Here is a 27,930-nt window from a genome sequence, read left to right on the forward strand (position 1 = left end):
TTTATCCCCTTTGAAACTTGCCATAGAATGTGTAGTCCACATGCAGCTTTTAGTGAGTAAAGAAATTACGTTCAATGAAAACAGACTGTTGTGGCTCCGCTTTCTGATTTCATTAATCATTTTAGTGTGGAAAAATGCTTTGTGACAGAATTACTATGGATTACAATCAGCGTTTGTGATGTTATGAGTGCGATGAAAATGCTCAGATCAGGGGCCGGTTGCATAAACATAGCCATTAACTTAAGACTGCGTCCAACAATTAGTCTGACTAGCTAAAAATGCCATAGAAAGCCTGTTGCATAAAACAAGCTCACAGCTGTCTTTAGTAAGACAGTTTAATTTGCATTGCATTGTGGGAAAAGTAAGACACTTAACAGCTTTAAAAAAAAAAATGGCCGACTGTGGACACTGAATACAAGGTGTGTCCCAAACCGCACACTTCTGCACTATTCTACACCATTTTGTAATGCAAGTAGTACGAGTAGTATGTTACCACTGAAAATGCAGCAAAAAGAAGTGTACTTTAAGTACCCGGATGATGAACTTTTTCAACCGTCAAAATGGAGTGTGGAATGTTGGACACTTCATGCACTCAGCGCACGCGGCTTGCCGTACATTTACCTGGCTGCACTGCTGGTCTGACAAAACAGTTGCAAATTATGAAGAATGTAGCAGCTGGCAAAACTTCAGTGGATACAGCACCTTACAAATGTGAGCTGAACACTTTACAATCACCCCAAGCTGTGTGAATATGTACATTGTTTAAGATACAAGTGTTGAACTGAGTTTGGCTAACGCGCTAAAGCTAGCGGCAAAACATTACGTGCATTTGAAACGTTACTTCCATCAGCTGTTAAACGGCAAATGCTTCCGTGTAGTAACGAACCGTTAAGTGTTCCATTTGGGACGATACTACACTTTGAAAATTCATACACTACATGGCTGAGTGCATTGAATATTTGGACACAGCTACAGTTTTCATTCGCTGAAAATATCATTAGAGGAATACAGTGCTTCAAAATTGATTATAATGAACAAATTTAGTGATTTTAACCCAAATAATAAAAACACACAACATTTTGTTACCATTATAGAAGTCAAAGTCTTCTACAAAGTCTCAACTGAAGCCCCTTTTTGCTCTCAACTGAAGCCCCCACTGGCTCAGCTGACAGTTATTTTCCAATGCAACATAGAATGTAAGCAAAAGTTAGCCTAGTGGTATGCTGTCTTAAATTTTGGTCTTAAATTAGACCGATTTAAGTTTTTATGCAACTGACTGAAAAAGTTAATACCAAAATTTTAGATGAGTAACAAGTAAAACTAGTCTAAAACAGTTTTATGCAACCGGCCCCGGCTTGACGTCTTGTCAGTTCCTCAGTAAAAGAAGCTCATTGGTCACTCGAGAACTCAAGAGCCCACTCCTGTGCCAAAGTTATTTTTTCTGTCATGTTGGATACTTTTTCCCCATTGCTGTAACCATTAACTCAGCAGGGAGTCCCGATGATCAAGTGATTAACGACATCCCGCTGGCAGACGCTAATGTGCTCTTCCGCCTAGCCGGTGATTATGTAAATAAAGCTCACACCTGAAAATCACTGGAAAAATCGTCTAGTGTGGCGCCGGCTTAAGATGACTATAAAACAAAGGGAGCAGATCAGCACTGTGTTGCCTTTGTTGTCCAGTATCCCCTAAACACAATTTCCAAAAAAGTTAAATTTCATTTAAATTAATTTGGCAATGCTAAGGCAAGCGTCTCAGCCACAGATGGCATGACCACGGACCGCCCACAGTCTGTGCACTAAACATCTGATGCATATCGCACTCAAAACTGGAAAACTCAAAGCTCAAGTTAGTCATGTTCAGAAGATTATGGGTTAATATGTTGAATTTATCACTGGATTTGCTAAAGTTTGCCAAGTTAGTCCACAAGCAGAACTTTATTTGCTTTGTTAGTTATGTCTGTGAAGTAGTCTGTACTAAGATTTTGTGTGTTGTAGTTAGTCACTCTACACAGTTTCTGCAATTTGTTTGTGTTTTTTGTGCAAGCGTTCGTGGAGACTGCCACGCTATTATTTAGATTATTTCTTTCCTATGCTGATCTTTTAATATGGTATAAAATATCTCAGATTTCCCACCCCTAAATGACATGTAATGACAAAACCAACTGATTGATTGCTTTACATGTCAGTTAGATGGCTCTTCCTGTCTAAGTGGGTGGTTCTTGGCCAGACCGAGCCCCAGACCTTTTGCAGATTTAGTCAAAGGTCTGGCTATGCAAGACTAAGGCAAGCATCACTATTATGCATAACTCATCCCACACTGTTTGTGCTATGGACAAAATGCTGTGCATAATACCTCAAATCTTGTGGCTTGTTGAAGATAGCCATTACTTTTGTAAGCAGTCAAAATTGTACCTGCTGCACAATAAAACGGGTAAAAAAATCCAATTGACTTGCATTGAAGAAGCGACCTGAGCTATATCTAGGGACCTGGATATCAGAGAGAATTGCCGGGGGGTTCTTCTGACTTGGGCCAGTAAGCAACCACCCAGAACATCCTTGCAACCTCCCTGGTCACGTACCAACACATAAAAAAAACATTCAGAGCACCGTAACAACCGTATAGCAATGCCCTAGAAACACTTTTGCACTGGCAAGCACTTCTTGTAACTGTTACTGCATTTGTTGACAATTTATATGTACGGTAATTTTGAGGATTAACAAATGTAATAAGTCCCCCACAAACCCAAAATACAGAAGATATGTTAAGGTCAGCACACCATGCATGGGAGACAAAGTTATTTAGAAACTTCCACTTCCTGGATTGGATTTTGTGTCATTTCTCAAACTGCTACAGCAAACACTTTTAGGTGGTGGAGTGGAGTCCCTCTGTCCCTAAATGTTTAAAGCACCATGACAGTGTTAAGGTCAGTGTGGAAGACTTTGTAACATTCTCTCAGAGGCTATTAGACAATTTGAAACATTTTATACTGCCGAGACCTCCAAACTCCCTTTGCTGAATATTAAATAATTTATTACAGATTCAAAATATTTATCAATGCCTCATGTGTCTTGCACAGGCTCTTAACATTGCCATCTGCTGGTGACTGCCTTGTGTTGCTTATTACTATAATGTACCTCAGTTAGGGAAGTAGATGGCATACTGTATCTAATTTTTTAACGAATGAAAACGAGGCTATGAGGGATAGAAGTTGGGATAGAAGTAAAACCATGTGTTCAACATGTTTTACTTTTGTATACCTTGGTGTAGATCGTTCAGCTGAATAATTTCAACATTGAAAGTGCGTATGTCTAAATTTCCTGATGACAAAAGAAAAAAAAAACTAAAAAATGGTCTTGTGAGATTGTGACATAGGACCTTAAGATTGCACAACTTATTATACAGACTGTACTACAATCCCTCAGCCTTTTTTTCATTCTACACTGGCAAAGGTCTATAGGCTTGTGTTTTTTGCACTGTGGTGTTTATTTTCCCCTTTTTATGGTTTCAGAGCATGTCACTTCTAATGCCAGCGATAGTGAAAGTAGTTACCGTAAGTGTGTTCCCTTTTTTCCCCTTTTCATCATCCCTTTCTCTTTTTGTTTCATGCATCACTTTAAACTTCATAAATTTGAATGTTTAATTCCCTCTGTGTTTTCTCAAAAAATCAAGTCAAATATCAGGTATAGGATTTTATAGTACAAAAAGTTTAATTCAGTATTTAAAATAAAGAAATGTTTTAATCTTCCAAAACAGAACATTAAAGGAGGAAGCAAGCAATAATAATAATAATAAAAAAAACTCTATAATCTTCTTCTGCAACCATGTGAAATAGCATTCGTGAGACAGGCCAAGATTGGAATAACTTCTAAAACAGCTCACCTTTTTACATCTACTCTTTATTGTTCAGTGCATGGTTTGCATTGCATGGGAGTTTCACGTGATAAAACAGGTGCTGACTCTGTTATCTGTGCACCTTGCTTGCTGATCAGGCCATGGCCACAGTAATTTATGACGTGGAATATTACCTTCAAATAACATTATACATTAGAACAACTCGGCAGTTTTATACAGAAAAACATGGCCTGTTATTCACATTAAGTGGTCTGAAAAACCTCTTGAACTTTTATCTAATCCTGTATGCCTCTCAAATCTAGTTCATCTAAACACTAAGTGAATATAAAATTACAGACCTCTGTTTTCAACAAGAGCGTTCGCATTTAATGCAGTTGGCTGCTTTCTTAGCGTGGCTTAGTAATGTATTCTTGGGAAATCTATTGAAATGTAGAGTTGTAATGAATACAATAGGAAAACATCCATTTAAACAACTACATTATAGAGGAATTTTCTGTTCACAAGGCCATGTTGCTAGTGAATTCTAATTGGTGTTCAATATCGAGAAGAGCAAATTTAAAATTGGAAGTACAAGGGATTGTAAACGACATTCAAGGCTGACTTTTAACAGTTTGTAACACACTAAGGTATTGAGGGGCTTTTTGATTTAACTCCAGCTGAGGCTTCACATGCTGGTTAAACTAACCTCTCCTAAGTCTATTTAGTACATGAGGATTTTTGTAAATGCCTTTTATTGTTTCTGTTTGTACTAGGTGGGCAGGAAGAATATGTTCTGTCATATGAGACCATAACGCAACAGGAAGGTGTGTATCTTGCTGAACATTTTTAGCTTGTCGATATTGCGGTAGATTAGCATTACTCTGATTTGGTGGTGTTAAATGATTATGCATGATTGATTGAATGTATAACTCATTGTAAAGTTGTTATTCTGGTTTACAGTTAGTTACAGTCGTCCAGTGATTATTCTTGGACCCATGAAAGACCGTATCAATGATGATCTGATCTCAGAATTTCCTGACAAGTTTGGATCATGCGTTCCCCGTGAGTACTTAATACGCAGTTTCAGTTCATCATACAGTAATTAATAAGCTACGTTTCAAGTATTGTCCTCTTTATTTACATCGTCTGAGGTTATTGCTATTCTTTTACCAGACACGACTAGACCGAAGCGAGACTATGAAGTCGATGGAAGAGACTACCATTTTGTTACGTCACGGGAGCAAATGGAAAAAGATATTCAGGACCACAAGTTCATTGAGGCTGGCCAGTATAACAACCACCTTTATGGGACAAGCGTGCAGTCAGTACGAGAGGTTGCAGAGAAGGTAAACAAGTTCAGCTTTGTTAGGAAATAATAAAAGAGTTTATAGCAGTAATAAAAAAGGCATTTTCTTTGTGTAAGTGTTTCATGAATTTAAGATTTGCATCATGGACTATTTTACATTTTTTGCATGTGACAGTCTCTTTTCTTTTTTTCAGGGCAAACACTGCATCCTGGATGTCTCGGGCAATGCCATCAAACGACTCCAGTTAGCACAGCTCTACCCCATTGCTGTGTTTGTGAAACCAAAATCAGTGGAGAATATTTTGTATGTTATTTTTTGGTATATGACTACAAATGTACAGTATGTACTATAGCAGCGGTTACCAAACTTTTTTTGCCAACCCCTATGACCAAAATGATTTACTTATTATTTACACTGATACTTTAGGTCATTTAAACCCTTCACAATATAATGAATAATCAATGAACATCTTCACTTTTACAACATATTAACTTATCAAATATGTCTGTTATTTCTCTTATGTGTATTACATCTGAATGAACCTTTTTCACATGTACTATTTTTTGTAATCCTTTATTTTTGTAATTATTTTGTTATAATTATCATTTAATTCAACATCTGCATTCCTGTCAGAATCACATTAACCACATGAAGTTCCCAGTTGAACTTCCATATGGAAAACCCTGTACTGTTATATAAGAAGCTCCTTAGACACACAACAGAGGCTAAAGCTTGATTATCCTTGCCTGATAAGCTTTAAAGTGAAGCCATTAGTAACATTTCCCCTGTATCCTTTTCAGAGAGATGAACAAGAGGTTGTTGGAGGAGCAAGGCAGAAAGACCTATGACAGAGCCATGAAATTGGAGCAGGAGTTCCTTGAGCACTTCACTGGTGAGAACACAATCCAGTAATTTGGCAGACACACCATAAAGTGATGCATTTAATACATCAACAGGCTAAAGAGCTGTTCAGACAGGAAGCATTGTTGTGTTCAAAAACAGCTGGACTAGAATAGAATGCAGCGGTCTTGAGATGCATATTTACTTTTAACTGACACGGCGTCTTAAAAATGCTCATGGAGCGAGATGCTGGAAAAAACAGCGAGATGTGACACAATGGCCAAAGATGTTTGTCTGACACATACCTGTACGTACATAGACCAAGAATAAAAAAGTAGCGCAGATGGAATTCAAGAACACGTCTGTGTGAACAGCCCCTCATAATGTATTTCCTAAGAGTCGTCCTCTAATTTACGAGGATGTTCAAATGAAACTTTCTCAGAATAACTGCTCAACCAAGCTTACTGATGAAAATTGTGTTAAAAAGCTGTCATTATTTGCATAACACCACTGATGTTTAAAATGGTCTCTTCAGAAGGTTATAGGGTTGAGGTTTTTAATGAAATTAGCACTGTGTGGTTGGCTATCCGAACATTATTAAAAATAAGTGTTTTATTTTTGTAGGTTTCCAGAAGAGTATTTATGTTGTCCTAACATGTTTAATTCCTTCTGTTCTCCTCATCAAAGACTTTTTCTTTCTGTGATATGGACACAGTGATCTATAGTTCAATTCTAGATCAATATCAGGATTCATGATTTTACATAAAAAATCAATTGAATTCAATATTGTAAAGAAAAATGTTTTAATATTCCAAAACCGGAGGATCGGGCGAACAATTTTGATTCTGGTAACACTTTACAATAAGGTTCGATTTGTCATCATTGGTAAACCACATAAGTTAACATTAAACAATGAACAATACATTTACAGCATTTATAAATCTTGGTTATTGTTCATTTTAACATGTACTAATTCATTTTTAAAATTAAAAATTGTGTGTTAACATTAGTTAATACTAACAAAAACTAAAAATGAACAATTGTGTTTGATAAACTAACATTAAACAAGATTAATAAATGCTGTTAAAATATATTGTTCATTGTTAGTCAGTGATAACTTATGCATGTAATAAGGTTGACAAGCCTTATTGATTCTATTTAAAGAAAAGAAAAAGCCAAGATTATCATAATGCACTTATAGTTTTTTTATAACGATGTATAACGACATTGTTGAGAGGCCAAGACACATCTCCTTAAACAGAAGCTCATTGCAAAATAACATTTAGCTTCAGTAAAGATTTTCTAAGCGTTTACCAAAAACATTTTTAGATTGCCATAGCACTCCTGAAATTTAAATGGTAAGTATTCCAGTAGTTAAAAAAAAAAAAAAAAAATGTGATTAATGCATTCGCACCACAGATTTATAATGACCCATTTCAGTAAACATCTGTTTATCAGATGTTTGAGTGAGGAGGTACAGAATATGATAGACACTCGTCTTAGAAAATAACTTTCCCTCTCTTTCCTGTAGCCATTGTACAAGGGGACACATTGGAAGAGATCTACAACCAGGTCAAACAAGTCATCGAGGAGCAGTCAGGGCCGTACATTTGGGTACCAGCCAAAGAGAAATTGTGAGACGACTCGAGATAAATAAACCTTACTCTTCTTTAGACATTTTTGTATTATTATTTTTTCTTTCTGTATTCTTTTTTTTTTTTTACACCAACCTGGCCTGCTGCTTGCATTTGCTTTTATGACCCCCAAGCATAGGAAATACATATTCTCTTTGGATGGGCTTGGGGTCACGGTGGTCTTACGGCCGCCTTACTCTCATGCCTCTCTTTGAGACTGCTGTCTAGAACTCACATCCAAGTCTCCGCATTTCAACCTCCGACGGGAGGAGATATGCCTGACCAGCGACTTACTGGACAGATTTTATGGTACAGATTCCTTAATGTTTAAGGGAGGTGACTTTCTCGAAGGAAAACAGTGAGTTAATGCATTATATACAGTTTGGTTGCTTTGGTTTGTCCCCCCTCCCATGAACTGAAGTTAACGCTTTCATGTGTCTGTACCCTCGGAAAAGACATGAAGCAACAATTTGCACGTTTTAGCATTATGAGCATGTTTTTTACTATTTTTTTTTTTCATTTAACATATGTTCTCAAGCTTTTGTCACAGATTTGAGCTATGTGAACTATAGCCACCAAATTACTTTTGCTTTCTCTCTTATTTTGTAAGATCAAGCAGCCCATTCACTTTACACAGCTTATCTGTTTTGTCACAAGTGCACAAAAAGGACAAAATTGTTTGGCACAAAGTGTATTCTTTTTTTATACTGTATTAAATGTCTATTTGTCTTAAAGACCTGTGTACATTTTAATCAAGGTGCATATGAGAGTAGCTTTTAGTTGAGATGAAAAAGGAACGACTTGCGATTATCATTAACAATTATGTTTAAAATCCAGGTGATGACATATTCTTACTTCAAGAAACCAATGCAAATAAGAGAGTATAAATTGTAATGTATATTCAACCCTCAGTATACTGCTTATTTTGTTATAATAAAAGTCTATATTGAGCTTTAAGTAAACTGCACATGTGGGAACTATTTTCTTTATAATGTCAAACATACATGCATATGAAAATGTGTGTATTTAAAAAAAATGTATAAATAGATATATATTTTCCTTTACCACCATGACTTTTGTTGTTGTTGTTTTTTTTTTTTTTTTTTTATATATATATATATATATATATTTTTTTTTTTTTTTTTTTTTTTTTTTTTGCGCAAAGCACACCGATACACAGGAATGGTTGCGTTCCATTGCATCTGGTCAAACGATATGAAATTGGCAGTTTGTATTCTTTAGCCCTCTCTCCTTTTTACTTATATACTTTCTCATGTGATGAGCATGATTTGTAAAAGCAATAGTCTTTATCACGTTAAAAATTAGTGAGAGGGCTTCTCTTACTGTTCTCACCTGGGATTGTGAAAATGTCAGAGTTAGCATGAAATGTAAACGTTAGAGGCTCATAGACACTTGCCTCCATGTATGTGAACTTGTTGATTGCCCACAGCTGAAGAGAGATTTGCTTTGTCATTCTCTAACACACGCCTTTAACTCTCCACCAGGGGGCGCACTGACAGCATCCCCATTTCATTTTTAATTTATCGGAGATGATTGTTTTCTAAAAGATTGCTAATATGTCACCATAGCTTTCTAACTCATTTTTGTCTGGATTATGTAAATAATCTGCCAATTTGATTCATTCCATTGTTTAAAGAGGAGAACAGCTAATTAAAAGACTTCTTTCTCATACACAGTGTTTATGAATGTATCCTTTTTATATACAGTGTAGTTATGAAGACAAGGTAATTCACTTCTTTTAATATTTTGTCTGCAAAAAAGATTTTTATTGACTCAAAGGCAAGATATCAGGAACAGATGAATCAAAACACATTTACCTTTTGAGCAGGTATACTGTATACAGTATTCTATTTCATTTCCTGTTATGCAATACTGTAGAACAGTTGGAGAGCAGATAAGTTTTCAACTGTGAGCACTGACAGATTGTGCTTTATTGTAGCTCATTTTGAATGGATGGTCTTAAACATCCGTCCTGTTGTAAAACCAGTAATTGGTACTGAGAATCATGTCTCTGGTAAGTCTTTGTCACCCATAAAAAATCAAATAAAAATTTCCCAGCTTGTAAATGTAAGTGATGGCCCTGTATCTCACATGCATATTTTATGCCTGGAAACTAGTTTAATTTCAAGTAACTCATCTTGTTCAAGGCAGCATTTACAGTAGATATTACTGTTTTAATCTGACGTAAAAGGATGGTTGATCCAAAAATTAAAATTCTTTCATCATTTATGATAAGTGTGGGTGAGAAACAGATTATTTAAATCCTTATATAGATTATATAAATCTCCACCTTTGACCACTCCTGGTGGTGATATGCATGAAGAATGCAAATAACCAAACTATAAAAGAAGAATGTGTAAGTGAGAGTGGAGGTTTATAGTAAAAAAAAAAAAAAAAATTGATCTCTGTCTCACCCACACCTATCATATCCTGTCTGGATTACTTTTATGCTGACTTTATGTGATTTTTGGAGATTCAGATTTCTGGTCACCATTCACTTGCATTGAATGGACCTACAGAGCTTTGAAATGTATGTTCTGCAGAAGAAAGTCATACACATCTGGGACAGCAAAATGAGAATTTAAATTTTTGGGTGAACTATCACTTTAATTTACTTTTTTGAAGACGTATACAGTATATGGCCTGAGTGGTGCTGTATGTTGTCTCTGAATATTATTGCTATTTTCCTTGAACACAGCACTGAGTCTAAAATATATCAGGGGCACCTTAACTTGGTGAAGAAATAAAAATAAATAGCTATTCAAATAAAGAATAAACTTTTATTATTTTAAATATAATTTGTATTTGTTATAAATATGTATGTCTGCCCTACTATGTTGGTAGTCTCTCTTTGTGTAGGGGTATGTTTTTTTGTTTTTTTTAAAGACCTAATGAATCCTTGGTTACTATTTTCCAATTGCAAGAATGAAAGACCCCTCTGTGTGCACCATGGACCTCCGCCCCGCCTCTTGGACGTGTCAGATTAAGTGTAGGCAAAAACCTCACGCCTGGTCACATTTGAGTCCATAAATCCCGAAATCGTCTGTTCATCGAGGTCGTTTTATGATAAGGTGCTATAGAGCCATCTCCGGTCCAGTTATGTCGAAGAGCTGACTTGTATTTTGGACTTTGAAACAGACTCTCAAATATAAACCTAGAAGTCTTGGACTACCACACACCTGCGCACACTCATCAGCAGAGATGGACACTTGGGCTTTTTTAACCATTCTGCTTGCCTTTACGCATTATGGTAAGAAACGTTTCAAGTTAATGTGAACAATAAAACATAAGTTTCTCTTCTGTATTTTGATATTTTGCTGTAGTATATATGTGATCTTCGAGTTTAATATAGCTTTGTAGTTTGAACTCGATTCATGGGATGTGAAAAATAAAAATGATTTTGTTATAAATGTTGTAAATCACTTCGTGCAGTGTCAGGACAGAGTGCCATAAGGTGGTGCGCTATTTCCCCCGCGGAGGAGTCCAAATGTAAAGCCATGGCTCAGGCCTTCACAAACGCCGCAATTCGGCCATCACTGCGCTGTGTTCTGGCCTCATCTAAAGCCGAATGCGCTCAAAAACTCAACGTAAGTTTTTTTTTTTAATTTTTTTTTTTTTATTATTATTATTTTATGCTAGACCATGCATTTAATCTATTTTCTTAAAATATGCTATTTATTTATTTATTTATTGGTAGTTTGTTAACATTAGTTAAAGGTGTATTCAGTCATTTTTTTCCTCATTTAAAAAGTTTTTCTTCTAAAGAAATGAACTGTATTTTTGAAAGAGTTGTAAAAAAAAAATCATGACCACTTACTTGAGATAATGACTCCAGTCATATCAGTAACTTTATAAAAGCAGGGGGGGGGGGGGGTTCTACATGGAGAGGGCCACTCATGGGAGCTGCCATGTTACAATCACATGACCAGCAGAATACCACTTGCTCAATCTTAGTAACCACCGTGTTGTTGAATATTTTCACTTAAAGATAAAATTAATCCTGTATGACTGTGAATAGTGAATTTCTGTGGCACCAGTAACTTTAAACTATTGCATTTGAAGGATGCTGCATCCATGCCTTTAGGTGTCAGTGTGTGTCCAAGATGATATTCAAAAAAACTGAGCGCACCTTTAATACATTAAGCATCATAAACAATGCACAATAGGCCTATTTTTACAGCATTTATTACTATGCTCATTTATGAAAATACTGTTGTTTAATGATTTTTCACATTAGTTCATACTGCCTTTTAATGTTAATGAATAGCCTGCAGCTTATAGTTTTAAACATTTACAAGCACGTGTTGAAATTTACATTACCCAAGTGCTGTATAGGTATTGTTCATTGTTAGTTCATATTAATTTAGTACTTAACCCATGTTAACGAGTAAAACCTTATTAGAAATTACCATTATATTTTGTTATGGCCTATTTATTGTATCTTATTATATTAGAACAAGTGTTCTTCTCCAGATAATTTTTTGGGTTTAATGTTTAATTTAATTTAATGATGGTGCATTTGCAAAAAATAAATAAATAAATAAATTGCAAGGCTCATGAGTCATAATCTTCATTTATTAACAAAGTACAAGCTTGTTGAATCATTACATTTTAATTTTTTTATTATTAAATTGTTGTATTTTGTCATAAATATTCCCTTTTTCAGAAAAATGAAGTTGATGCTTTTTCAGCCAATGTTAAAGACATATATGACATTGCTAAGCAAGCTAGCTTCAAAATCGCAGCTGGAGAGTCTGCAGCAGATGGTATGCTCTTCTTTTCATAGTCTTTTTCAATCTGACATTGTTAATGTGGACACCAGATTATGCAAGCTGTTCCTCTGAACTCTGTGGGACTGGAAAGACAGTGATTAAGGGCATACACCATTAGGTTAATTATTAACAGTAAATGCCTGTACCTGTATTTGATTGTGTTTAATTTATAATGTTATATAGTAGCCTACATTATAGTATGAAAGTAATGATGTTGTGGACTTTTCCTTTTTTGATCCGACAAGATTCAGAGTAAATCATCTTTTAGATCAGCTAACATAAAGTCATTTAATTGTTCTTCTCTTAATGGCCACAGGGAAGGGAATAACGTACTATGCTGTTGCTGTGGTTAAAAGGACAAATTCAGCCATCAGCATCAACAATCTAAAGGGGAAGAAGTCTTGTCACACTGGCAAGCACCGCACTGTTGGCTGGAATGTCCCTGTTGGGTATTTGATTGACAGTGGAATGATGTCTGCTATGGGGTGTGACATTCCTCAAGGTAATCCATCACTGTTGGTGAAGCACATCTAGAAATGCCAGCCTGCTTGTTGACTATCAGAAAGAAAAGTGTCTTGTTACTTGTGCTGGCTTTATAGGGGTTGCTGACTTCTTTAACGCCAGCTGTGTCCCAGGGGCTAAGGACGACCCTGCGTCCCTGTGTCAGCTGTGTGTAGGAGACGGGTCAGGAAACTTTAAGTGTGATGAAAACACCAATGAGAAATACTATTCATATGATGGGGCATTCAGGTACTAGATTTATGAAACACTTCACACTATACTAAACATAACTTAAAGGGATAGTTCACCCAAAAATTTAAATTCTGCCGTCATTTACTTTAAAACCCGTTTGACTTTCTTTCTTCCGTGGAACAAAAAAGGAGATATTCTGAAGAATATGATCGCTCTTTTCAATGCTATTACTGGGACTGGAGCATTTAAGTAAAAAAAAATAAAAAAATAAAAATGCTCATTCCCTTTAACTCATGCGTTTTATTCCAAGACTTCTTATGCCATTTGTTTGCTTTCTGAGGAACTGATAGGAATTTTGGTTGTTGCAAGGGTGGGCCTTTGCATCTCCTCAACACGATCAAATGGGAAATCGACATGTAGTTTCCAAAAGTTCATGTACACCGAAACCAACCCCTATACTGCAGAATTACTGACAAGTGCAATCCTCCATAAGACATTTTTGCATCATTTCAACCATGATCACCTTTCCCTCTACAGTTACTGATGTGTAATGCGAGTACTTTGGTTGTTTTCTGTACACAATGGTGAGCACATTTTTACTCCACTGATGGTTAGGTTTAGGGTTGGTTTAGAGGTTTAATCAAATATGCATTCCTGTTGACTGTAATACATCATTTACAACAAAAAAAATTGCTTTTGCTGTCACTCTCTGGACGTTTCACACAGAAGCTCACGCACACCCATATGTTCAACAACACTTCCAGTTTCCTACTGTCACCTTATTCCCAGAGTGAACAGTCTGCTATCTTTGGCATGTTTATGAGAAGCAGCAAAGTTCGATTTGTGAACAAATTTGATGAATCCATCCAGTTTACAAAACCAATCTGAATAATCATACTCAAGTTTAACTCACTGATTGATCCAGTCACAGAAGTTAATGGCTCACTGGAAAGGAAGATTATCAGTGAATAATGACTTAAATCTTGGACCGTTCCTCATACAAACTATTGTGTGGCTTCAGAAGACTTGGAATATTGCATGAGTCGTATGAACCACTTTTATTATACTTTTTAGTGCTTTTTTGTAAATATGGAGCTTGACAGACATAGTCCTGATTCCACTTTTATTATATGGAAAAGAGTGGCAACGATATGCTTAAAAAATTCACCTTTTATGTTTTACGGAAGAAAGGAAGTCTTAAGGGTTTTGAATGACATAATTTCCATTTTTTGTTTCATTAAGTGATGCTGTCTCTTGACAGCACTGATAGTAAGAAATATATATTCAGCATGTCAGCTATTGTTTTGGGCTCCACAGGTGCTTGGTTGAAGGTGCAGGGGATGTTGCCTTTGTGAAGCACACCACTGTAGGCGAGAACACTGATGGTAAATTAACACTCAATAAGGATACACAGTGATGATGTTGTTTCCAGGAAGTGTGGATCTAGCAAAGTCAAAAAGTTACTCTTTTTATAAGCGGGATAAGAGAGAGATTACGATGTGTACATGAAGTTGTACAGATCAGAAAATAATCAGAAATCTTGGAACTCCGTGTCTCAGGTAAAGGGGACTCATGGACTCAAGGCTTGCACTCAGATGACTATCAGCTCCTTTGTCGGGACGGCACCCGCAGTCCAGTCAGTGATTATGAGAGATGCCATCTGGCTCGGGTGCCATCAAGAGGCATTGTTGTCCACACAGACATCAGCAGTTCGGTGGTTTACAACATGTTGCGTGAGGGACTGGTATGATCCATTCACAATATTCACTGTTTAAAATCATTTATCAGTATTTTTTGTATGCAGAAAAATCAAAAGATTGCATGTATGTATTTCTGTCTTATTTTCCACAGTAAAAACAAACTTTAAACAAGACAAATTTGCTTGAGAAAAAAAATATTTTTTTAAGACTTGCAGATATTAAGACTTGTTTTCAATCTTGAATTACATTTATTTAGCTTATACCACATTTGCTAAATTTAGTGCGTTTTATGCTTGTTAAACAGTAAGAAATATTCCAGTTTCAATACAAATTAAACTACATCCTGTGGAAAGCAGTTGTGGCATTATATTGATCCCTCCTATAAATTTAGAAAAGCACTTACATTAATCCTCAAAGTGTTTTATTTGAGCCGTATCGCCATTTTAAACAGTCGTTTTGGGGTTAACCAATTTTTTTTTTTTTAGAAATTATTAGTGTATTAGGATTTGTACGTGTCAATACAAACTCAACATTTGATTTAAGTTTGCAACTTAATTTAAACACTTTGTGCATGCATGTTTGTATGTTTCTCCATAGCAAAAGTCTGGGTTCTCCATGTTCTCCTCGGCACCCTTCTTTGGGAACGACCTGTTGTTCAGTGATGCTTCAACAACATTTATCTCAGCTGGAAATGAAAACTATATTGAGTGGATGGGCCGAAGTTACTATGCCATATTAAGAGCTATAGACTGCTCAGAGTCTGGTATGAAACTTTACCTTTTCATCAAACCATCACAAAAATGTTTGGCTCTTATATATACATATATATTTGTGTGTGTGTGTGTGTTTGCATGTTTGTGTGTCTGTAGATGTTCCCTCTCATCTCACCTGGTGTGTCCTGTCTCATGGAGAGCAGCAGAAATGCGCAGACATGGCCGTGGCTTTCAAAAGCAAAAAAATTATTCCTGATATTACGTGTCTCAACGGCAAATCTGTGGAGGATTGTATGCAGAAAATTAAAGTATGCCAATCAAGAATCTAAATAAATTAAAGGTGAAGAGTGTCATTTTTTTATATTAATATATTCTGTCCTATCCCAGTTTAATAGGCAGAGTCAACTACAGTATAAGTTAGCTATTCATTGCTTGATTTCCCTGGAAACACTGTGGCTCTATCAAATACAGTAGCTCCCTTTGTTTGAGCATCCAGATCAGCCCAACAGAGCAACATTGGATTGAGTTTGGGGCTGGACTACTGTCTCTGTTTGGGCGACCAATGGCAGATAAGGGGAGTGTTCTGGAAACCTGTTTGAAAAAAATCCTTACTTTTGGTATTTCATTTAAGAAAATTACACACTTCACCTTTATATGCCAAACCCTCTTACTTGCAGGGTTTTCTTACTAAAACCTGCAATAATCTACATAAAAAGAATTTGACTGAGGCATACAATGCCTTGGAGAGACATACAATGTTGTGTTTCCTCCAGAACAAGGAAGCCGATGCCATCACTCTTGATGGAGGCTATATCTACACAGCAGGAAAGAGTTTTGGGCTGATACCTGCTGCTGGGGAGAGCTACACAGGTTAGAGTCTTGCACTATCAATTTATACTCCTTTGACTTAGTGTGCTTCTGACTACTTTTTAATATAATATTGTTTGTGTATAGTGGTGATGTCTTGAACACTGGAGGGGACCAAACCATTTTGGGGATGGAGGGGGTCACAAGTGTTGAGGTCACATATATAATTGTCCTCTTTGGTCCTTTAAAATAGTAAAGGCGCTGAATGCAATACTTTTCTGAATAAAGGTTTTAAATGCGATAAAAACCCAAAATGTTATAATTTTTGGTTTTGAAAGATACATGTTCACACAGTACAAGACTACCAGTGTCTGTACAAAATTCAGAATTAATTAAAAACATAAAGAAATTATTTAGACAGTCTTAAATTAATTTTAAATTATTACCCAATAATATTTGCATTAAAAATATATGACACTGTCCTTGCCACAACCTAAAAACTAAAATGGAAGCCACAAGTCACAAGTTTAATCATTTTCTAGTTCTAATCTGAGGGTGATAACGCTCTACTTTGTGTTTTATTGATCATTTTCTTATCAATATACATGCATTCGCTCTTTGTCTTAAGCCTGATATGCTGAAAACGGCTCTGTTAATGTTTTCACATTCACAATTATGAATGACATATAAATCATGTACTGTACATGACATATTTTCAATTCAAAACAGTGAATTTCGCCAAATGGTGACTAGTTTGCACCATTGGGAATGACTGTTGGTCAGTACAAAATGTAAATCATAAAATAGTGGGGAAATATTGCATGTTTAGTTAAACAGTATGCTGATATCTTACATGACACTAACACTCTTAACCTGAACTGCTGACACTGATGCGTGTATGCTGCGTGGTGCTGGAATAATCCATGAGGTTCCCGATCAGCTTCTTAATCTTGAGTCCCGCCCTCATCAATATAATTGGCTATATCAGATGACATTGACAAGCGATGTTAATACTATTCACGATAAAAATCAAAGCTTTTTTTAACCATTATATTATTCCTGCAACAACTTAATGACAGTTAGACAGTGGTGCATAATGGACTGCAGCAGAACAGCAACAAGGATATCAGTTATTAAACTGGCCAAATCTGATTATTGGAGGGGACTTGTCCCCCTCAATGTATATTGTGGTTACGGCCTTGGGTACCAGGAGTACTTGATAAAACAAAAATGACAACTTAATAATATATAGAGCTGTCAAAGACTTACAAAACTACTAACTGACAAGAACAAGAACGAATCCTGATTAATCTCATGATTATTTTCAGTTCCATTTTAAAAGAGATAGTTCGCTCAAAAATGAAAATTCTGTCATAATTTACTCTTATTTTGTTCCAAAATACTTTTTCTTCCATGAGACACAAAAGGAGACTTTAGGAAGTATGTTAGTCTAGTTTTTTTTTTAACATAATTTGAAATGTGAAAGTGAAATGTGACTGAGAATGTCATTCTGATCCTAACATCTCCATTTGCGTTCCATAGAAGAAAGTCATACAGCTTTGGAACAAAATGAGATTTTTATTTTTGGGTGCACTATCCCTTTAATGGAAGAAAACAAAATCGTGCATAATGTGTGCATGTTTTATAAATTTCTTCTAGATGAATCTCATAGCAGAATATCAAGATACTTGGTTTTGTTTGTTTAATAGTGTTTTCCTTTAAAAGTGACTTATTAATATTATTATAAAGGAGCACATTTCTGGTTTGGTGTCAGTGAAGGGGTACTTGAGCCATACTGATGGGACTGTGGGGGTACATACAGAAAAAAAATCTGTGAAACACTGATATATTGTGCAAACACTCAAACATGTGTTCATTGGGTAACTACTTGTGTCTGGGGCAGATTTTCAGCAGCACCCCATGAACATAATCAGTTTAATCAACTTAATATTCAGTGTGATGACTTTTCACAAGCTACTGTGATTCTCTGTCCGTCTCAGGAGACACTGATGGCAGCATTTATTATGCTGTAGCTGTGCTGAGGAAGAGCAACAGAGACATCCAGAGACTCAGTGACCTCAAGAGTAAGCGCTCTTGTCACACAGGTTATGGCAGGACTGCAGGCTGGAACATTCCCATGGGTGTGCTCATAGAAAAAGGCATCATCAGACCACAGAAATGCCAATTGGCCCAAGGTAGGATACTGTATATACAGTAGTTGACTATATATCATGATCAAACATTTGCAAACACTTTGTTCTGTTATAATAAATAGGGCCAATAAGTTTAATGTACATTCAGTGATTTTTTTTTTTCTTCATTAAAAAGTTTCACACATAAAGAAATGACTAGTACTTTTTTTTTTTTTACATTTCAATGTTGCACTCTCACATGAGTCTTCAGTCATATTAGTGGCCTTTTTCTACATAAACAGGTCGCCAAATGGGGGCCGCCATGTTAAGATCATATGGCCTGCCAAATACAACCAGAATTCCCTTTAAAGCTGAAGTCTGGAACTTTTTTGGTTTTAAAATACTTTCTCATAACCCAGCTTAATATGCAGAGACAACTTTGAGTAAGTCATACACAGGTTCATTTCTTCTAAAACTGTAAACACTATGTCTCTGTGGCGCTATACAAATTGCTGTGTTTGTTTGAGCGGCCCATCCAGCCAGACACAACAGCACTGATTCAACTAATGGCGTTGGCGAGTTGGGACTATCTGTTTGTTCGATTAACAGCAAACGCGGAGTGTATTCGGAAAGATGTTTGAAAACAATGTTTGTTTTTGCATTTCCTTTCAATGGTGCAGATATTACACACTTCAGCTTTAAGGCAGTTCAGTTCACTCAGCAGCCATATTGGTAATGCCTCTGGGCAGCTATTTCCAGTCAATGCAAGTACAGTTCCTATCTGCTTGAATGGGGCAAGACTGAAATTGCAAAAACTGTTTAGATTAACATTCAAATAACAGTTTTCAAATTATGACAATGACAACAGTGTTATCGTAAATTGTGCTGCTTTAGCTCAAATCACACACGGAAAAAGGTATTTTTCAGGCTGGTCCAGATATGTGCATACACATTCTCGAGTAAACACAGATCATTGGCTCTTTTAAGTGTAATGTGGGACTTCCATTCTAACAGCCACCATATGGATGCTCAGGCATTGCAGTGCCTCTGTCAGAAGGGGACTGGCTCTTTTAATTGTAAGGCAGGACTACAGTCATCATATTTAGTGTTATGATTTCTCTAAGTGGTCAAGAGTAGTCTGTCTCCTCCGCTTATATCCCTTATGTCTCTACAACTCACTTCATCACTTTATCTAGCCCCCTGTTATTGAACACTTTCAGTCAGGGAGTAAATTCGTCATAGCTAACTGAAATAAGGGCATTTTTACAATGGCTTGATGCTGCATCCATGCCAATAGGTGTCAAAATGAAGTCCAAAACCACTGTCATATAGACCAGTGCAACATAAAAAAGGATTTTGTGCATTTGTAACTTTCATTTGTGTATCAAGTATAAATGCCAGATCTACAGTCCATGTTCATTCAATTATGAATATGACCATATATGACAGTTTCATCGCATTTCTATTTTATTGTACATTACTAGTGATCTGTTAAAGGGTTAGTTTACCCAAAAATGAAAATTCTCTCATCATTTGCTCACCCTCATGCCATCCAAGATGTGTATGACATTCTTTCTTCTGCTGAACACAATCAAAGATTTTGAGGAATTTCTCAACTGTGTAGGTCCATACAATGCAAGTGAATGGGTGCCAAAATTTTGAAGCTCCAAAATGCACATAAGGGCAAAATAAAAGTACTCCAGACAACTCTGGTGGTTAAATCCATATATTCTGAAGTGATTTGATAGGTGTGGGTGAGAAACAGTTCAATATTTAAGTTCTTTTTTACTCTAAATTCTCCTCCTGCTCAGTCAGTTTCCACTTTTCTTTCATGTTCTCATTCTCCATCCTCTGTTTTTGGTGATTCACATCCTTCTTACATATTGCCCCTTAATGGGCAGGGAGTAGAATTTATGACAAAATATGACTTAAATATTGATCTGTTTCTCACCCACACCTATCATATCGTGTCTGAGCACATGGATTTAACCACTGGAGTCATATGGATTACTTTCATGCTCTCTTTATGTGGCTTTTGGAGTTTCAAAATTTTGGCACCCATTCACTTGCATTTTGAGGACCTACAGAGCTGAAATATTCTTCTAAATATCAAGAGATTTTTTTATTGCTCAGTCGTCAGTTTAGGGAGATCTAATGGTTCCACAAAGTTGCTAATATCTTCATTAGTAGATGAAGATGTGGAATTATAAAGATCAAGACAGAATTCTTTAAAAGCATTATTAATATCAATGAGGTAAAAATTTCACCACCAGCAGATTTCACTGAGGGAATGGTAGAAAAAGACTCTCTCTGCTTTATGTATCTAGCCAAAAGCCTCCCTGCTTTGTCCCCAGACTTGCCCTGAATAGCCAAAACTCCACCTTCCATGACAAAATAGTATTATATCTGTATTTCAATTGGGTCAATTCTCTGAGGCCATCAGACGACATTCACCGCTTCAGTTCTGTCTCGGTACTTTTAATATTCTCTTCCAACTCCATGAGTTCTTGTTCTTTGGATATTTTGATGAATGAGGCATACTGTATGATCCAACTCCTAAAAACCGCCCACAGAGGATACTGAGGACCAGTTGGTCTCCATATAAACATTAATTTCGGCTTTTATCATTTGTCAGAATTCAGGATTTTGCAAAAGGGACACATTAAAATGCCAACTATATGATTTATTTTTCTCCATATGTGTCAACACCTCTAAACTCACCGGGGCATGATCTGAGACTAAGATGTTTCCAATTGAGCAATCAACAACAGATGAAATAAGGGACTAAGATATATATTAAAAAATGTATTCTATAATAAATCTTATGGATTGATGAAAAAAATGTATAGTCCCTACCAGATGGGTTCCAAAGTCTCCAAATATCTGTAAGACCAAGTTTTTACACATCCTGTGGAGCGTCACTGTTGCTCTACTGAGTCCATAAACAGATTAAAGTCTTCTCCCAATATTATATCATGAGAGGTGCCAGCGGCTTGCAACATCCCTTCAAGATCTATAAAAATGCCCTGATCATCAGCGTTAGATGCGTAAATATTAGCCAAAATCAACCTCTGCCCCTGAATTTCTGCTAAAACAATAATGACTCTTCCTGATTAATCTTTAATCTGTTTGAGGCATTTGAATTGTAGATATTTACTTATCAATGTAATGACTCCCCTGCTCTTACTCGAGCCAGCACTAAAGAAAACATGAGTCCACCCCATATCTTCCCAAATTTTTCAGCTTCTTGCAGGCAAAGATGCGTTTCTTGAAGAAACACTACATCATATTTTTTACGTTTAAGAAAAGAAATAACCTTCCTTCTCTTTATGAGGTGCCCCAACCCATTCACATTCCACGTGGAGAGAGATAATCCACTCATATTAACATTTTACATTTTGACATATTACAAAACATAGATTGTGTGTCAAAAACAAGATTATAAAGACCACATTCCCCATTAGTGCAACAATCAAACCCCGAACTTCCCCCAGAACCAAACAAACAGAAAAAAAGAAAAACGTGCGCATTAACCCACGCACGACAGTGCCAACCCTCTAAACTCAAAGAGTCCATGTACGCCTACAAGAGTCCCCGCGACAACTTTGCCATTGGATTGCTCAAGTGCGGTGTTCCTATACAAATTTTGTGAGACAAAATTACATAACAGAAAATACTCTGTAAAACACACTCCAGCCAATATGCAGAATAAACACAAAAAACGTGTAAATTCCTTCACAGAACTGTCTCGAAGGTATGTTCCTCCACAAAACAAACTCCAGCCTCCAGCGGAACCAGCTCAAAAAAATAAATAAAAACAAATAAATGCCTGTTCAGTTTCCTCGGAGTGTCAAATGAATTTTCAGTGAGCCGGCTGTTTCATAAGTGCAGCAGATGACGTAATCCTTCCAATGTCCTATAAAAAATACTCCACAAAACAAGCTCCAGCCAATAGGAGGCATAAAAACAAAGAACGAGCAGATTCATCCACAACTGTCCCAAAGGAGTGTTATTCCACAAAACAAACTCCATCCGCTAGGCGGAACAAGCACAAAAAGAAACAAAGAAGGTGATCAGCTTCCTTGGACAACCAAGTGTATGTACGGCGAGACGAGCTCACTCGGGGGCCACATGAGAAACATCAAATGGCTTACTCAGTCCATTGCCTCTATGAAGGACATTGCTTGTTGTGGGTATGTAAATACTTTGCAGCCGTCCTTAGTATCTATTCTTAACTTGGCCAGGAACATCAGAGCAAAAGCGATCTTCCGTTGATGTAAGAGTTTCTTGCATTTCTTGAATCGATCACATTTCTCTCTTGTCGAATTCACAAAGTCTGGGAACAACTCCCTCCACGGATCTGCGAGCCGGGACTCTGTGAGCTCGATTACCAGCTTATGACCTGTTATGTCGAGCAGACTCGGCAAGAGCTCGTCTATGAATTTTACCATATCTCTGCCTTCCTCATGCTCAGGAATTCTAACAATTCAGACATTATTTTGCCTACTACGGTTCTCCAAATCTTCCAGTTTTTCAAAAACTCGTTCCAAATCTATCTTGGTCGCTAGCGGATTAGCAGATAATTCCCTCTCCAATGACTCCAGATAATTGATCTGTCTCTCGATGTCCAACAATCTTGTAACCAACTTAACCAATCAATTGACGTATTACAGCAAGATCCTCAACAATTTTCGTCAGCATTACAGACATGTTTTCCAGTTGACGCTGGATTTCTTCCGCTGCACTGTACAAATGAAACCGTCCGCAGGCCCGTCAGAGGTTTCAGCTTGAGAACGTAAATGTCTTTTAATATCTCCAGAGCCCGAGGATTTTGACTTCTTTGCCATGTTGACTTTATAGAACAGTTATGTAGCAGGATGTGTCGAGTCTCACCGGTTTATGACATAAAAATTATTAAAAACTAGCAAAGTGCGCAGAGCTCGTCGTTTATATGTCCGCTCCTTGCGCAGCCTCATGTGACTCCTGTAATGATGTTTCTTGATGCTGTTAATAAAAAAAAATATTATGAAGTCATCATACACTGAGATGAATGGCACATGTAATTACTGTATTGAAAGTGGGATCATTTTGTGACGCTGCCCAACATTTTTTCCATAGCTGCTGGGGAGTTCTTTAATTCTGCCTGTGTTCCTGGAGCCAATCAGGATGGTTTCCCCAGTAACCTGTGCGAGCAGTGCATCGGAGACTCCAGTGGTCAAAACAAGTGTGTCAAGGGCAAGGATCTGTATGACGGTTACAATGGAGCCTTCAGGTAATACTCTGTACAAATATATCTGAATTGCTCTGAATCATGTTGTGCAAATTTACCTTTTACAGATTGTTTTACATAGTTACCGTAGCATGCCATATCAGTCGGTTATTCATGAAACAGAATTACATACAGTATATTACAATATAAAATATATACTTTAAGTAAACATTTAACACACAGAAAATACAACATATTTTCCATAATATGAATATATAATATAGTACGCATACAGTTTGTGTAATGGTGTTCTGTGTGAAGAGCTCAATTCTAAAGAGCATGAATGAATATAATTGATGAAATGTATTGATAATAACTTAAAGCTGCAGTCTGTTATTTGAAATAAAACTAATGACTGTTTTCAAATCTGGTTTCCCATTTGCCATTGGTAGGACAAACAAGTAGTCCCTCCTCAAACTCATGGCATTGGTTGAGACAATGCTGCTTTGTCGAGACGTTCAGACAAACAGATTGCAGTGTTTACACTGTTTGGGCAAATCAATCTACGATTGGCTTACTTATAGTTGTTTTTGAGTATAATGATGGGATTACACAGAGCAGCTATTGGAGGAATAACATTAGAAGAATTAAGTCATCCAGTGTGAAGAACCTGAAAATTTTTATAGTTCCTGTTTATGTTCCCAGGTGCCTCGTTGAAGGTCATGGTGATGTGGCCTTTGTCAAACATTCCACTGTTTTCCAGAACACAAATGGTAACACTCATTAGTTCTCACCTCAGCTGTCATTTACAGTACATAAAAAAAGACTTAAACTTGTTTATTATGTATATTATATATTACAAGCTGACTTGTGTTGTGTTGAGGTCTCCAATTTATATCAGAATTGTTATTTCCAGGAAACAATACAGAGCCTTGGGCAGTAAACTTGGACTCCAAGGAGTTTCAGCTGCTTTGCTCACAGGAGTCTCGTGCTGAAGTCACTCAGTATAGTAAGTGCAACCTGGCCCGTGTCCCCTCCCATGCTGTTATGGTACGACCCGATATAAACCACCACCTTGTCTTTGGTCTTCTGGACAAAGCTCAGGTAGCATACAAAAACCCCATTTCACTTCCCTAATTTTTCAGTGCAATATAAATACTTTTGTTTCCTGTTTTTTTATTTGATTTTGAATAACCTATACAATTTTTTTTGTATCTTTCAGAAATTCTTTGGAGTTAATACTGTCTCAGGATTCAAAATGTTTGACTCCAAAGCATATGAGGGATCAGACCTGATTTTCAAGGACTCAACCATCTCTTTGATTGGCGTGGGTGAGAAGAAGACTTACGAGGAGTGGCTTGGCCAAAGTTATCTGGATGCGGTGACGGCCATGGAGTGCTCAGCGTCCTCAACAGGTAGTGTCGATTTATGTAATATATATTGTCAAGCCATTTAATATACTGTACATATTTAACAGCAATGTTGGAGAACTTCATTTTTGGCAGAAGGTATTGTAGATACTGAAACTTATTTTTGAAAAGATGTTTCATGGTTTCTTTGGCTCTTTGCCAAAGAGTCAAAAGAACACTCAAGGCTGTGTGTTATCAAAAAGTTGGGCTTAGCAACTTTAAGGAATGCATCTCAATGTGCTTTTCTATTACAACATACTTAGTCGAACCAACACTCACAGTAGTGAGTTGGATTAAAGCATTTATTTCAAATTGGCCTATGCAATTTTTTTTTTTTTATGCAGTTCAGTCCCATTTACCCTCTTCCCAGCATGCACTAGGGCATGGATAATATGGTTGCATTGTTTGGCCATTTGCTTGGTTTTATTAATGTTGTTTTTCTTGATTTTTATTTATTTATTTTATTTTTTCATGGTAGGTAACTTTTGCAATTTCATATGATGAGTAAAAATTTTATATTATCTGTTTAACACATTAATTACATCACTCTCCATGAAATATATGTTTATAGAAATGTGCATGAGATGCACAGAATATTGAACAGTTTAAAACCATGTAAAAAGGAAAGCAATTGTCATTGGACAGAGTTGACAGTTACTTTATTTAAATATTGTTATTGTTAAATATGTAAAATGAATATGTAATATGTACAGCTATATATGTATACTTGGTAAAAAATAATAACAGAATTATTTGTCACAAAATGTGTCTTAGACTAAAGAAATTGTGTAGTGTGACTGTTGAATTTATTTTAATTGCAATTCAGTAAATTCCACTTCCTATCATTCAAATTCAACTTCCTGTAGGGCTGGCCAATTCAGTTCTAATTCCAACTCATGAATTGATTGGGAGTTAATTCTGAATTTTGCACAACCCTGGTTTAGACTAACTGATTTTCTGTAACTTATTTTCAACATTTCAGACTGAAACTTATTTTATTTTTTTTGATATCCTCCACAAATGTAATCTAAACATGACAATGTAAAATACTTTCACCATGTCAGTGTGTGATAGACATTTAGTTTAAAATGCTTTTTTATAGCAGAAACATTAAAAATTTACATTTTCAAAGATATTACCAGAACGGAGGTAACGGAGCCTCTGTAAACCTCCAAGCCTAGGGGGCTGTTTAGACATTAATCCGGCCCTGCTAAGAATGCACGCAATCTTAAAATGCTTTTGCAGATAACATATAAAATATGACATACTGTGTGTATGTGTATATATATATATATATTTCCCTCTCGGTCCTAATTTTTGGTACATCTACATATATATATGTGACCCAGTAAAAGGTATATTGGATTTTCAATAATGACCACAGGAGTGTTAAATATACAGTATATTTTAAATAATGTATAATGTTTTGAAACTCTCCCCTTTGTGTGCATTGTTTTCTGTTCTCTTACAGTATTTTCCTCATCTTCCCTTTTACTGATGATCATTGCGAGCTCCCTGGTGTCTCTGTTGGCTTTGTAGCAGGTCTGCCAGCCATAACAGGGGCCTTCGGTGATGTCATCTTTTCCTGAATCTGACCATCTCACCCATTCTAATATCTTTAGCATTTCATTGACTTAAGTTAAAAATCAAGCTGCAAAATCTAAAGCTACAAGATTAAATTAGGGAAATGCACTAAGCAATAAGTGGGCTAAATTATTTTTTAATTAGAATCATAACAACTTGTTATTTTCAAGACCATCTGTATTATTTCTGAATGCTGTGGGCAATAGCCATATCAGTGCATATGCTTTGCCTGTTACATATTTATTGCACAATGTTTATTGCCGCTTATAAAGGCTACATTTTATTATTTTATGAGCTACTTGAAGGCACAGGCCATATCAGTGAATATGCTGTGTCTAGCATTTATCATGTAACTGCATACAGTATGCACTTAAGTCGTACTACTGAGTGGATTGGACTTAATTGATTGTTTTCCTCTCTTATTCTCCCCAGACTGAAAGCAGAAGGAAATATAATTTCTTTAGAAAGTTTTTAGAAAGTTTATTTTCTTTATTATTAGTATTTTCTTTGCTTTGTATTCACAAATCAACTGCATACTGTTGCTTTTAAAATAAAACATAAATGTTTTCATCAATCTGCTAAATGGTCACTGAGATGAACAAGACCTTGGATTGTGATACACTCAGCAAAACATTGATGGCATACCTGGGGGGGGGGGGGGGTAATACATCTTTTCATTGCCTGCGCTCTTTGTTCTGTTGCAACATTGTCACAAACCCTTTGTTTGTACATTCAGTTGGTATTGTTCCAATGCAAATGTTCAATCCAATTTATTAAAGTATTTTTAATGTCAAATCAGGAACTTAACAAGTGCCTTTTGTCCAAAACCCAGTAATCACAGCGGCACAATGGAGTTCTAGCAGATGAATTACCGTTACATAATATATCACTTCTCACTGGACTACTGCTATAGATTATATAGATTACTGATATTCCCTTCAGCTTGCTTTGTTTTCACTGCAGTGTGCACTTTCGGTGACTGTTTTATTACAGTATGACTTATAATTGTATGTGTTTCTATGAGAGATTTATTTTTATATGTTCAGATACCATATCAGTGTATATGTGCTGACACATTATTGTCCTTCATTAATGCTTGCCTTTGTCTATTTGTTGCAGTTTTTTCAATGAAATGATTGAAATGTAACTAATATTTAGTTGCCAGGCCAGTGCGTCTGCTCAAGTATTACCACATACTGCCTACATAGGCTTCTGTTCTTTTAAATAAACAAGCATCATAAAATATGGGTTGCTTTTCATCTCTACTATTTGGTC

The 27,930-nt window shown here is 36.3% G+C and overlaps 2 protein-coding genes and 1 long non-coding RNA gene across 14 annotated transcripts in view; 2 read left to right on the forward strand and 1 right to left on the reverse strand.

The window, feature by feature from the left end:
* The window catches only part of LOC127448861 (disks large homolog 1-like), a 228,700-nt gene extending 220,123 nt beyond the window's left edge, over positions 1–8,577 (forward strand). For 11 of the 12 annotated variants that reach the window (XM_051711726.1, XM_051711727.1, XM_051711729.1 and 8 more), the window contains 7 exons: positions 3,512–3,553; positions 4,608–4,658; positions 4,795–4,896; positions 5,008–5,180; positions 5,335–5,444; positions 5,942–6,033; positions 7,513–8,577. In XM_051711726.1, coding sequence (XP_051567686.1) covers positions 3,512–3,553; positions 4,608–4,658; positions 4,795–4,896; positions 5,008–5,180; positions 5,335–5,444; positions 5,942–6,033; positions 7,513–7,619 — 677 coding nt within the window. In that variant the 3' untranslated portion in view covers positions 7,620–8,577. The remainder of the gene's footprint in view (positions 1–3,511; positions 3,554–4,607; positions 4,659–4,794; positions 4,897–5,007; positions 5,181–5,334; positions 5,445–5,941; positions 6,034–7,512) is intronic. The other variant, XM_051711732.1, reaches the window with a different exon arrangement.
* Positions 8,578–8,749: 172 nt separating this feature from the next.
* LOC127448862 (melanotransferrin-like) lies at positions 8,750–27,900 on the forward strand. Its single transcript, XM_051711740.1, has 16 exons — positions 8,750–10,886; positions 11,069–11,223; positions 12,303–12,402; positions 12,725–12,910; positions 13,008–13,158; positions 14,419–14,486; positions 14,661–14,845; positions 15,399–15,564; positions 15,671–15,822; positions 16,288–16,384; positions 18,322–18,516; positions 23,572–23,725; positions 24,368–24,435; positions 24,579–24,766; positions 24,885–25,077; positions 26,543–27,900. Exons 1-16 carry the CDS (start codon positions 10,838–10,840, stop codon positions 26,608–26,610), a joined length of 2,175 nt encoding a protein of 724 aa, XP_051567700.1. The 5' UTR covers positions 8,750–10,837; the 3' UTR covers positions 26,611–27,900.
* On the reverse strand, positions 12,198–15,826 carry LOC127448864 (uncharacterized). Its single transcript, XR_007898597.1, has 2 exons — positions 15,690–15,826; positions 12,198–12,491 (listed from the first exon to the last, which is right to left on the reverse strand). It is a non-coding gene; the product is annotated as an uncharacterized LOC127448864 (long non-coding RNA).
* Positions 27,901–27,930: the final 30 nt, after the last annotated feature.

Source organism: Myxocyprinus asiaticus, chromosome 12 (assembly GCF_019703515.2).
Source record: "Myxocyprinus asiaticus isolate MX2 ecotype Aquarium Trade chromosome 12, UBuf_Myxa_2, whole genome shotgun sequence".
Classification (NCBI taxonomy): domain Eukaryota; kingdom Metazoa; phylum Chordata; class Actinopteri; order Cypriniformes; family Catostomidae; genus Myxocyprinus; species Myxocyprinus asiaticus.